The sequence below is a fragment of the Aquarana catesbeiana genome, linkage group LG06 (assembly GCF_042186555.1).
Source record: "Aquarana catesbeiana isolate 2022-GZ linkage group LG06, ASM4218655v1, whole genome shotgun sequence".
NCBI classification, from domain to species: Eukaryota; Metazoa; Chordata; class Amphibia; order Anura; family Ranidae; genus Aquarana; species Aquarana catesbeiana.
Genome location: NC_133329.1, coordinates 63,841,606 through 63,854,562, shown reverse-complemented (window position 1 = coordinate 63,854,562; position 12,957 = coordinate 63,841,606). Strand labels below are relative to the sequence as shown.

The following is a 12,957-nucleotide window of genomic DNA, read 5'->3' as shown; positions in this document are numbered from 1 at the left end:
CCCCCTCAATCGCCCCCCGATCCCTCCCAATCACCCCTCCCTCCCCCTGTCAAACTGACACCAAGCAGTGTTTTTTTTTTTTTTTCTGATTACTACATGGTGTCAGTTTGTGACAGTTAGAAGTGTTAGGACAGTTAGGGTTAGACCCCTGTAGGTCTAGGATACCCCCCTAACCCCCCCTAATAAAGTTTTAACCCCTTGATCACCCCCTGTCGCCAGTGTCACTAAGCGATCATTTTTCTGATCGCTGTATTAGTGTCACTGGTGACGCTAGTTAGGGACGTAAATATTTAGGTTCGCCGTCAGCGTTTTATAGCGACAGGGACCCCCATATACTACCTTATAAATGTTTTAACCCCTTGATTGCCCCCTAGTTAACCCTTTCACCATTGATCACCGTATAAATGTTACGGTTGATGCTGGTTAGTTCGTTTATTTTTTATAGTGTCAGGGCACCCGCCGTTTATTACCAAATAAAGGCTTAGCCCCCTGATCGCCCGGCGGTGATATGTGTCGCCCCAGGCAGTGTCAGATTAGCGCCAGTACTGCTAACACCCACGCATGCAGCATACGCCTCCTTTAGTGGTATAGTATCTGAACGCATCAATATCTGATCCGATCAGATCTATACTAGCGTCCCCAGCAGTTTAGGGTTCCCAAAAACGCAGTGTTAGCGGGATCAGCCCAGATACCTGCTAGCACCTGCGTTTTGCCCCTCCGCCCAGCCCAGCCCAGCCCACCCAAGTGCAGTATCGATCGATCACTGTCACTTACAAAACACTAAACGCATAACTGCAGCGTTCGCAGAGTCAGGCCTGATCCCTGCGATCGCTAACAGTTTATTTGGTAGCGTTTTGGTGAACTGGCAAGCACCAGCGGCCTAGTACACCCCGGTCGTAGTCAAACCAGCACTGCAGTAACACTTGGTGACGTGGCGAGTCCCATAGGTGCAGTTCAAGCTGGTGAGGTGGCAAGCACAAGTAGTGTCCCGCTGCCACCAAGAAGACAAACACAGCCCCGTCGTGCCCATAATGCCCTTCCTGCTGCATTTGCCAATCCTAATTGGGAACCCACCACTTCTGCAGCGCCCGTAATTCCCCCATTCACATCCCCAACCAAATGCAGTCAGCTGCATGAGAGGCATTTTCTTTATGTCCTCCCGAGTACCCCTACCCAATGAACCCCCCCAAAAAAGATGTTGTGTCTGCAGCAAGCGCAGATATAGGCGTGACACCCGCTATTATTTTCCCTCCTGTCCTGACAATCCTGGTCTTTGCATTGGTGAATGTTTTGAACGCTACCATTCACTAGTTGAGTATTAGCGTAGGGTACAGCATTGCACAGACTAGGCACACTTTCACAGGGTCTCCCAAGATGCCATCGCATTTTGAGAGACCCGAACCTGGAACCGGTTACAGTTATAAAAGTTACAGTTACAAAAAAAAGTGTAAAAAAAAAAAAACCACAAACAAAAATATAAAAAAAATAAATAGTTGTCGTTTTATTGCTCTCTCTCTCTCTATTCTCTCTATTGTTCTGCTCTTTTTTACTGTATTCTATTCTGCAGTGTTTTATTGTTATTATGTTTTATCATGTTTGCTTTTCAGGTATGTAATTTTTTATACTTTACCGTTTACTGTGCTTTATTGTTAACCATTTTTTGGTCTTCAGGTACACCATTCACGGCTTTGAGTGGTTATACCAGAATGATGCCTGCAGGTTTAGGTATCATCTTGGTATCATTCTTTTCAGCCAGCGGTCGGCTTTCATGTAAAAGCAATCCTAGCGACTAATTAGCCTCTAGACTGCTTTTACAAGCAGTGGGAGGGAATGCCCCCACCGTCTTCCGTGTTTTTCTCTGGCTCTCCTGTCTCAACAGGGAACCTGAGAATGCAGCCGGTGATTCAGCCAGCTGACCATAGAGCTGATCAGAGACCAGAGTGGCTCCAAACATCTCTATGGCCTAAGAAACCGGAAGCTACGAGCATTTTATGACTTAGATTTCGCCGGATGTAAACAGCGCCATTGGGAAATTGGGAAAGCATTTTATCACACCGATCTTGGTGTGGTCAGATTCTTTGAGGGCAGAGGAGAAATCTAGGGTCTACAAGACCCTATTTTTTCAAAAAAGAGTACCTGTCACTACCTATTGCTATCATAGGGGATATTTACATTCCCTGAGATAACAATAAAAATGATTTAAAAAAGAAATTAAAGGAACAGTTTAAAAACAAGATAAAAAAGCAAAAAAAATAATAAAGAAAAAAAAAAAGCACCCCTGTCCCCCCTGCTCTCGCGCTAAGGCGAACGCAAGTGTCGGTCTGGCGTCAAATGTAAACAGCAATTGCACCATGCATGTGAGGTATCACCGCGAAGGTCAGATCGAGGGCAGTAATTTTAGCAGTAGACCTCCTCTGTAAATCTAAAGCGGTAACCTGTAAAGGCTTTTAAAGGCTTTTAAAAATGTATTTATTTTGTCACTACTGCACGTTTGTGCGCAATTTTAAAGCATGTCATGTTTGGTATCCATGTACTCGGCCTAAGATCATCCTTTTTATTTCATCAAACATTTGGGCAATATAGTGTGTTTTAGTGCATTAAAATTTAAAAAAGTGTGTTTTTTCCCCAAAAAATGCGTTTGAAAAATCGCTGCGCAAATACTGTGTGAAAAAAAAAATGAAACACCCACCATTTAAATCTGTAGGGCATTTGCTTTAAAAAAATATATAATGTTTGGGGGTTCAAAGTAATTTTCTTGCAAAAAAAAAATAATTTTTTCATGTAATCAAAAAGTGTCAGAAAGGGCTTTGTCTTCAAGTGGTTAGAAGAGTGGGTGATGTGTGACATAAGCTTCTAAATGTTGTGCATAAAATGCCAGGACAGTTCAAAACCCCCCCAAATGACCCCATTTTGGAAAGTAGACACCCCGAGCTATTTGCTGAGAGGCATGTCGAGTCCATGGAATATTTTATATTGTGACACAAGTTGCGGGAAAGAGACAATTTTTTTTTTGCACAAAGTTGTCACTAAATGATATATTGCTCAAACATGCCATGGGAATATGTGAAATTACACCCCAAAATACATTCTGTTGCTTCTCCTGAGTACAGGGATACCACATGTGTGGGACTTTTTGGGAGCCTAGCCGCGTACGGGACCCCGAAAACCAAGCACCGCCTTCAGGCTTTCTAAGGGGGTAAATTTTTGATTTCACTCTTTACTGCCTATCACAGTTTCGGAGGTCATGGAATGGCCAGGTGGCAAACCCCCCCCCCCCCCCCAAATGACCCCATTTTGGAAAATAGACACCCCAAGCTATTTGCTGAGAGGTATAGTGAGTATTTTGCAGACCTTACTTTTTGTCACAAAGTTTTGAAAATTGAAAAAAGAAAAAAAAAATTTTTTTCTTGTCTTTCTTCATTTTCAAAAACAAATGAGAGCTGCAAAATACTCACCATGCCTCTCAGCAAATAGCTTGGGGTGTCTACTTTCCAAAATGGGGTCATTTGGGGGGGGGGGGTTTGTGCCACCTGGGCATTCCATGGCCTCCGAAACTGTGATAGGCAGTGAAGAGTGAAATCAAAAATTTACACCCTTAGAAATCCTGAAGGCGGTGATTGGTTTTTGGGGGCCCCTTACGCGGCTAGGCTCCTAAAAAGTCCCACACATGTGGTATCCCCATACTCAGGAGAAGCAGCTAAATGTATTTTGGGGTGCAATTCCACATATGCCCATGGCCTGTGTGAGCAATATATCATTTAGTGACAACTTTGTGCAAAAAAAAAAAAAAAAAGTGTCACTTTCCCGCAACTTGTGTCAAAATATAAAATATTCCATGGACTCAACATGCCTCAAAGCAAATAGCTTGGGGTGTCTACTTTCCAAAATGGGGTCATTTGGGGGGGGGGGGTTATGCCATCTTGGCATTTTATGGCCTTCAAAACTGTGATAGGTAGTGAGGAGTGAAATCAAAAATTTACGCCCTTAGAAATCCTGAAGGCGGTGCTTGGTTTTCAGGGCCCCGTACGCGGCTAGGCTCCCAAAAAGTCCCACACATGTGGTATCCCCATACTCAGGAGAAGCAGCTAAATTTATTTTGGGGAGCAATATATCATTTAGTGACAACTTTTTGTAATTTTTTTTTTTTTTTTTAAATATTCAATGGGCTCAACATGCCTCTCAGCAATTTCCTTGGGGTGTCTACTTTCCAAAATGGGGTCACTTGTGGGGGTTTTGTACTGCCCTGCCATTTTAGCACCTCAAGAAACGATATAGGCAGTCATAAATTAAAGGCTGTGTAAATTCCAGAAAATGTACCCTAGTTTGTAGGCGCTATAACTTTTGCGCAAACCAATAAATATACACTTATTGACATTTTTTTTACCAAAGACATGTGGCCGAATACATTTTGGCCTAAATGTATGATTAAAATTGAGTTTATTCGATTTTTTTAGAACAAAAAGTAGAAAATATCATTTTTTTTCAAAATTTTCGGTCTTTTTTCCGTGTATAGCGCAAAAATTAAAAACGGCAGAGGTGATCAAATACCATCAAAAGAAAGCTCTATTTGTGGGAAGAAAAGGACGCAAATTTCGTTTGGGTACTGCATTGCATGACCGCGCAATTAGCAGTTATAGCAACGCAGTGCCAAATTGTAAAAAGTGCTCTGGTCAGGAAGGGGGTAAATCCTTCCGGGGCTGAAGTGGTTAATGAAGTGGTCCTTGATTTTCACATCTTTACTGAAATAAATCCTTGTTTTCAGCTTATAAAATTGGTATAACTGTTTGTCCAACTTAATGGCACCAGAACCACTCACTGCAATATACACCACATGTTGCAGAAGACATTTCCACTGTTTGAAAGAACCTCATCCAGGTTTGTCAAGCCCTGTCCTCTCCTGGATTTATTATTTTACAAGTCAGCTTTGCCATAGAAATAGAAAATTATAAAACATAGTAATAATGCTTGCTTACATTGTTATCTTGTTTCATATAGATTATCAGAGTTTTATGGTGAACGATATTGAGAGTCCTGTATGGATTGAGGGTGAGGAGACTACACTGAACTGTGAAGCTTTTAACTGTACTGGAGATGTCAAGGTGACTTGGATCATTAAGCTTAGAGATGGCACACAACATGAGGTCTCCGTCATGGAATCAAGTGATAAGGAGGAGGAGCAATCACTAATATCCAGAGAGTACCAGGTGACAAAGGAGCATGGCAGTCAGAAGAAAGGACATGAGACCACAAATTTGACCTTCATTCCTTCTATATCCAGACATTTGGGGTCCACTGTGTCTTGCAGAATTGTTCATCAGAAGAAACCTGTAGAGAAAACTTTCGAGGTCAAGTCCATTTATGGTAAATATTGTAATCCTGTGTTATGCTGTGTAAGTTGGGGCACAGTGTACTTAACACAAATAGCTTGTAGTTACTTAACACCCCAATTCTGAGCTGCTTCATTGCTCCTAGCCCATTGAGAGTGTCTATTACTTTTTTTTCCAGTCTATGGAAAATCTTCCCATTTAGTTTCAGTCTATAGGAAACCTTCAATGCTCCTAGCCCATTCAGAGTGTCTCTTGACTTATTTCTGGTCTATTGGAAATCTTCTCACTTGGACCTACAGGCAGCATTCTCAGCTTCATATATAGTGTACAGAGGTCAGCAGTATGTAGGGCAGTGTACAGAGGTCAGTAGTATGTAAAGCAGTGCACAGAGGTCAGTAGGATGTACGGCAGTGTACAGAGGTCAGTAGTATGTAGAGCAGTGTACAGAGGTCAGTAGTATATATGGCAGTGTACAGAGGTCAGTAGTAGGTAGGGCAGTGTACAGAGGTCAGTAGTATTTAGGGCAGTGTACAGAGGTCAGTAGTAGGTAGGGCAGTGTACAGAGGTCAGTAGTATGTAGGGCAGTGTACAGAGGTCAGTAGGATGTAGGGCAGTGTACAGAGGTCAGTAGGATGTAGGGCAGTGTACAGAGGTCAGTAGAATGTAGGGCAGTGTACAGAGGTCAGTAGAATGTAGGGCAGTGTACAGAGGTCAGTAGGATGTAGGGCAGTGTACAGAGGTCAGTAGGATGTAGGGCAGTGTACAGAGGTCAGTAGGATGTAGGGCAGTGTACAGAGGTCAGTAGGATGTAGGGCAGTGTACAGAGGTCAGTAGGATGTAGGGCAGTGTACAGAGGTCAGTAGAATGTAGGGCAGTGTACAGAGGTCAGTAGTATGTAGGGCAGTGTACATAGGTCAGTAGTATGTAGGACAGTGTACAGAGGCAGCAGGATGTAGGGTAGCAGCGATGCACAAACTAACAACTACGGTCTCCCTCCGCTGTTTGTAAAGGTTTCAATTGTGCCTGTGAAATGGTATCTCCCATCGAGAGATACCTTCTACGATGTGCGCATGCACCATGGTTATGTCAGGCCAGCTGATTGGTGCAGTGCAATTCAATACTGTGCATGCGTGGGCACTTTCCGATAGAACACCGGCTCTCCTGGCCCCTCCCTCCTGCCAAGTGCCCCCACAGCAAGCACTCCGAAAGGGAGCCATGGTTCGGGCCTGTCGCCTCTGTCTCCTCACTGACTTTGATAGAGAGCCAATGGTGCCCACTGTGTGTCTCGGCCAATCAGAGCAGGTAAGTATAACATGTTTGTTATTTTTAGCCAAAAAAAGACAAGCCTTTAGTATCATTAAGAATGCATTAGGATAAAAATCCTTCTGCCTTTACAACCACTTTAAAGCGGAGGTCCGCCAAATTTTTTTTTTTTTAAAGTCAGCACCTACAAATACTGCAGCTGCTGATTTTTAAAATAAGGACACTTACCTGTCCAGGGTGCCCGTGATGTCGGCACCCAAAGCCCATCTCTCCCTCGGCTCTTGGATACTGCTGCCGCCAACTTCGGTAAGGGAATCAGAAAGTGAAGCCTTGCGCCCATTTGGAGGATACATTTACAATATTAAATATTTAATCAGTGAGGAGGGACGGCCATATCATGAGCATTTATATCCAGCATTTATAGCATGGTTTTACTAGCTATAAACTTTTTTTTTTCTTTTGTTCTACTGGAACCTGAATAAATAAATCAACTGAATAACTCAAAGGGTAACTAAAGGCAAAACATTTTTTTTTTAGTTTTGGATAGAGTGGGGAGGGATTAGAACCCCTGACAGTTTTTATTGCTGTCTGTGCCCTCTGTTAAGGAGATTTATCCTCTCTACTTGTCCTGTTTATCATTGAAAGTGAACGTAAAAGAAATCTCAAATTTTGGGTTAACACCAGAACAGCAATAGAGGAAAAATCTTCCAATGGGGACATTCGTTTTGGAGACCCTGGTGACACCCCAGGATTTCCTCACTTTGGAGGGATTTCCTCTCACTTCCTCTTTTGACTATGGGGCTGGAAGTAAAGGGAAATCTCCCCAATGGGACACAGAAGTAAAAAGAAATGACAGGGGCTATAACCCTCCTTCTCTCTATCCAAAATGAATTTTTTTCGCCTTTAGATACACTTTAACAGTGAGTTTGGTGTCACCTAATTTAGTTGATAAATACCATAAGCTGGGTACAAACTAGCCAAAAATCAGCCGATTCAGCAGGAACCGGACGATTTTTGGTCAGAGCATACAATAGGTGTGGGCAGCCTATTACATTAGGGTATGCACCCCAAAGCTCAAACACACATGTCTTTCTCTGCAGCCTCAGCTGCACTGGACAGTGAATGAATGGAAAGTGCTCTGTGCTGAGCGGCTTCCTGTTCATTCACAAGCTGAAGCATAGGAAACACAGCTTCCTATGCTTCAGTTATGATTGAACACAGTGAGTGAGCGTGTTCACTGTGTTCATTTAGAAAAGGAAGGCACGGGAGCGTGGCTGGCAGTCGATGAGATGGCAGCGTGAGGAGAGAGCTCCCTGTGTATCCAGTGCCATCCAGCGATTAAGAGTGACGCCAGAAGGCACAGAGAGGAGGATTTGATAGCCCAGACACACAGCTATCATCCACCGCCAAGAGAAAGCCCGGATGGGGCCCAAAAAAGCTCACAGACTTCTATGGCTTGGCAGATGCGAGTAGGCCCCAAGATGGCGCCGAGGTCTACGGGAAGCGGCGCGGCCAAGGTGGCGAAGGGTTCATCCAGGAACGATCGCCAGCACCAGGCATCATCCCCAGGACACAGCAGCAGATCCTCACCCGGAGAATCCCCTGTGAGAAGCCCGCAAAAAGCATCTCACAAAAAGGTCAGTGGAACACAGATATCCTGGGGAGATGGGGGGACATGACACATCCCAGGACAGCACCAGAGAGTTCATAGAACAGATGTATGACTCTCCCACCCTGGATCAGCCATTAACTGATACCATGATGAAAGAAATGCTGGTGACCTTAAGGGGCTCATCACACAGAGACTTAATTGAATGCACAGCCCAGCTGAAAGCTGAGGTCACTGCTATAGGGGACAGAGTCTCTCATGCTGAGGATGAAATGGGAGAATTTGCTGCAGCCCATAATGAGCTTGTAGATGCTTATAACGGTGCGGAGGATGAAATACAGGTGATTAAAAGCAAAATGGCGGATTTGGAAGATCGTCCAAGGAGAAACAATGTGAAATTGAGAGGGGTAGCTGAATCTATTGCTCCAATAGAACTGCGGAACTATGTCCAACAATTCATTTCTGCGCTGCTGCCGAATACAGAGAGGGAGGTGATTGTAGATCATGCACTTTGCTTACCTAAACCCAAGCACTTGCCAGACAGGGTGCCACGAGATGTCATAGCACGCCTTCACTTCTTTCATGTAAAAGAAGAGCGGATGAGATTCACCAGAAGAGTATATGCCATTACCTGACCCCTACGCAGATATTTCTGTGTACACTGACATCTCGCAACACCATGCAGGCCTGCAGGAACCTGGCTACACTGATGAAGTTATTTCAAAACCATAATTTACCTTACACCTGGGGCTTTCCCACAAAAATTATCATAACCAGAGAAAATAAAAACGTACGCTATTACAGATTTGGAAAATGGCTTGAAACTAGCAAGGCAATGGAAACTTATCCCAGATGATGAAAAAGCATTCATTGCTTCTCCCTCTCATAAAATTTCCTCTGAGTGGCAAAAAACTAAACCAGGGTGACACCATCACTTCACCCACATGAGGAAAGCAATACCTCATGTCCTTCTCTAACCTAAACCAGACCTAGGCACTGGATTTAAGGGAGCACAGTCCCCTTAACTGTGCTGAATGAAAGTTTTCGCACATGGCGATCCGTTTCATCTTTTTTATGTGTTTTTATGTATCCAGGAGACACATTTCTCCCAGGTTAACAGCCCAAATGCACGAATAAAGCATTTCCTCATATCTTTCAAGCCTGTGCCCAAACTAAAAAACAGGGAACGTTGATTGCAATTAATAAATCTGTAGCATTTACACATCATACAACTATTGCTGACCCCAGAGGAAGATATATCATTTTAGTCTGCGAACTTAACAACCTGCTGTACACGTTAGTCAATCCCTACGCGCTAAATTCAGGTCGAGCGTCTTTCTTAAAGGCTCTTCACCACAAAATAGACAAACATAGAAAGGGATCTTTACTCATATGTGGCGACTTTAACTGCGTTGTAGACTATGGACTGTTCCTTCTTGCAAAATGTACAGAGATACGAAATTAAATCATATCTTGTAGAAACCAACTTGTATGATACATGGAGATGTATTAATTCTACAGAAAGACATTACACATACTTCTCAGCCCCTCACAATTCCTACTCAACGATTGATTTAATACTATCTGACTTTACTCTTTTGCAAAGAACTGCAGAAGTGAAAATACATGCAATAACTTGGTCAGACCATGCCCCAGTAACCATTACAATTCAGGAACAGCACTCATGTAACCCTGCCTATCTGTGGAGGAATAATGTATCTATATTAGCTAACCGTCTCATCAGGGGAAATTGTCTGTTTTACTTGACAAATATTTCAAATGCAATGATACTGTGGAAACAACTGTAATGTCACTTTGATGTGCGCATTAAGCCTACAGCAGGGGCTTGTTAATTCAGGCTGCAGCACAGGAAAAGAGGCAGAAGGCTAAAAATCTCAATAATATTTTATCTAACTTACACACCTTAGAACTACAAAACAAGCAAAATCCATCCACTACTACCCAAAAGGCACTTACAGAATGCAGACATAGACTTCGCTTAGCTCTATTGGCAGATCACACATCATCTCTAAAGCGTTTCAAAGCCACCTATTATGCACATGGCAACAAAGCAGGCAAACTGTTAGCTAACTACATACGTAAGAGACAACAAAACTCCAAACTAAACTCTATCACTGACCCACATACAGCACAGATGGTTTATCACCCAAACCAAATTGCCAACGCATTCCAAAAATACTATAGTGATCTATATAACTTACCAAAAAGATCCTACAACCCCACAACCTACTGATATCACTATCAATAACTTTCAAAATTCTGTAACTCTGCCCACACTCAGTAAAGAGGCATTAGATGAACTCAACTCACTGATACTAGATAAGGAAATATTAGATACAATCAAGTCGCTTCCTCCTCATAAATCCCCTGGAAGCGACGGTTTCACTGCAGAATACTATCAGACCTATGCAGATTCTCGTACCACATTTAACCACTTGACAACTGGGCACTTAAACCCCCTTCCTAACCAGACCAATTTTCAGCTTTTGGTGCTCTCACATTTTGAATGACAATTACTCAGCCATGCAACACTGTACCCATATGAAATTTTTGTCCTTTTTTTCACACAAATGGAGCTTTCTTTTGGTGGTATTTAATCACCGCTGGGTTCTTTATTTTTTGCGCCGTAAAAGAAAAAAGACTGAAAAATCTGTAAAAAAATGCATTTTTCTTCATTTCTGTTATAATATTTTGCAAATTAGTAATTTTTCTTCATATATTTTGGCCAAAATTTATACCGCTACATATCTTTGGTAAAATTAACCCAAATCGGTGGATATTATTTGGTCTTTGTGAAAGTTATAGAGTCCAAAAGCTATGGTGCGAATATTTGAAAATTGATCACACCTGAAGTACTGACGGCCTATCTAATTTCTTGAGACCCTAACATTCCAGAAAAGTACAAACACCCCCCAAATGATACCTTTTTGGAAAGAAGACATTCCAAGGTATTTAGAAAGATGCATGGTGAGTTTTTTGAAGTTGTCATTTTTTCCCACAATTCTTTGCAGAATCAAGGTTTTTTTTTTACTTTTTTTTTTCCCCACAAAATTGTCATATTAGCAGGTTATTTCTCACACACCACATATGCATACCACAAACTACACCCCAAAACAAATTCTGCTATTACTCCCGAGTACGGCGATACCACATGTGTGAGACTTTTACACAGCGTGGCCACATACAGAGGTCCAACATGCAGGGGAGCACCTTCAGGTGTTCTGGAGCACCCAGGCCAATTCTGACATTTCTCTCCTACATGTAAAAATCATCATTTATTTGCTAGAAAATTACATAGAACCCCAAAACATTATATATGTTTTTTTATCAAAGACCCTATAGAATACAATGGCGGTCGTTGCAACTTTTTATCTCGCACGGTATTTGCGCAGCAATTTTTTTAACGCCTTTTTTTGGGAAAAAAACAGTTTTGTGCTTTACAAAAACCAAAACAGTAAAGTTAGCCTAATGTTTTTGCATAATGTGAAAGATGAAGTTATACTGAGTAAATAGATACCCAACATGTCACCTTTCAAAATTGCACACGCTTGTGGAATGGCGCCAAACTTTGCTACTCAAAAATCCCCATAGGCGACGCTTTAAAATTTTTTACTGGTTACATGTTTTGAGTTACAGAGGAGGTCTAGGGCCAAAATTATTACTCTCGCTCTACCGATCGCAGCGATACCTCACATGTGTGGTTTGAACACGGTTTTCATATGTGGGCGGGACTTACGTATGCGTTCGCTTCTGCATGCGAGCACGTAGGGACAGGGGCGCTTTAAAAATTTTTTTTTTTTTTATTGTTCATTTTACTTTATTTATTTTAGTTTGATGCTTTTTTCCAAAAAAAAAAAAAATTGACCACTTTTATTCCTATTACAAGGAATATAAACATCCTTGTAATAGGAATATGGCATGACAGGTCCTCTTTACAGTGAGATATGGGGTCAATAAGACCCCACATCTCACCTCTAGGCTGGGAAGCCTGAAAAAAAAAAAAAAAAAAAAAAAACGATCCTGGCTTCGATCGTAGCGGTGAGTCGGTAGAAGCGCGGGAGGGGGGGACATCCCCTCTCGCCTCCCGTAAGAACGATCAAGCAGTGGAACAGCTGCTATGATCATTCTCATGCTGTATGGAATCGTCGGCTGAAAAAGCTGATATCTGAATGATGCCTGTAGCTGCACCCATCATTCAGATATCCCCGTAAAAAATCAAGGACGTTGTATGACGGCCGGCGGGCGGGAAGTGGTTAAAACGCATTTTTTTTTTAACACAAAGTTGTCCATTTATACAATATTTCTACCACATAACATGTACATACCAAAAATGACACCCCAAAATAGATTCCCCTGCTCCTCCTGAGTACGGCGATACCACATGTGTGAGACTTCCACAGCCTGGCCACATACAGAGGGCGAGTACAGCTGAGCATGGCTCAGCATGGCAGGGTATGGTGGAGTATGGTGGAGTATGGCGGAGTATGGCGGAGTATGGCGGAGTATGGCGGGGTATGGCGGGGTATGGCGGGGTATGGCGGGGTATGGCGGGGTATGGCGGGGTATTGCGGAGTATGGCGGGGTATTGCGGAGTATGGCAGGGTATTGCAGGGTATTGCGGAGTATGGCGGGGTATGGCGGGGTATGGCGGGGTATTGCGGAGTATGGCGGGGTATGGCGGGGTATTGCGGAGTATGGCGGGGTATGGCAGGGCATGGCAGAGTATGGCGGGGGCAT

General features: G+C 42.9%; 2 protein-coding genes across 2 annotated transcripts in view; both read left to right on the top strand.

Moving 5' to 3' along the window:
- LOC141148558 (uncharacterized) overlaps nucleotides 1-12,957 on the top strand; it is a gene marked incomplete in the record, with an annotated part of 670,733 nt that overhangs the window by 273,633 nt on the left and 384,143 nt on the right.
- The window catches only part of LOC141148559 (uncharacterized), a 243,929-nt gene that overhangs the window by 113,445 nt on the left and 117,527 nt on the right, over nucleotides 1-12,957 (top strand). The window contains exon 5 of the mRNA XM_073636113.1: nucleotides 4,996-5,361. Coding sequence (XP_073492214.1) covers nucleotides 4,996-5,361 — 366 coding nt within the window. The remainder of the gene's footprint in view (nucleotides 1-4,995; nucleotides 5,362-12,957) is intronic.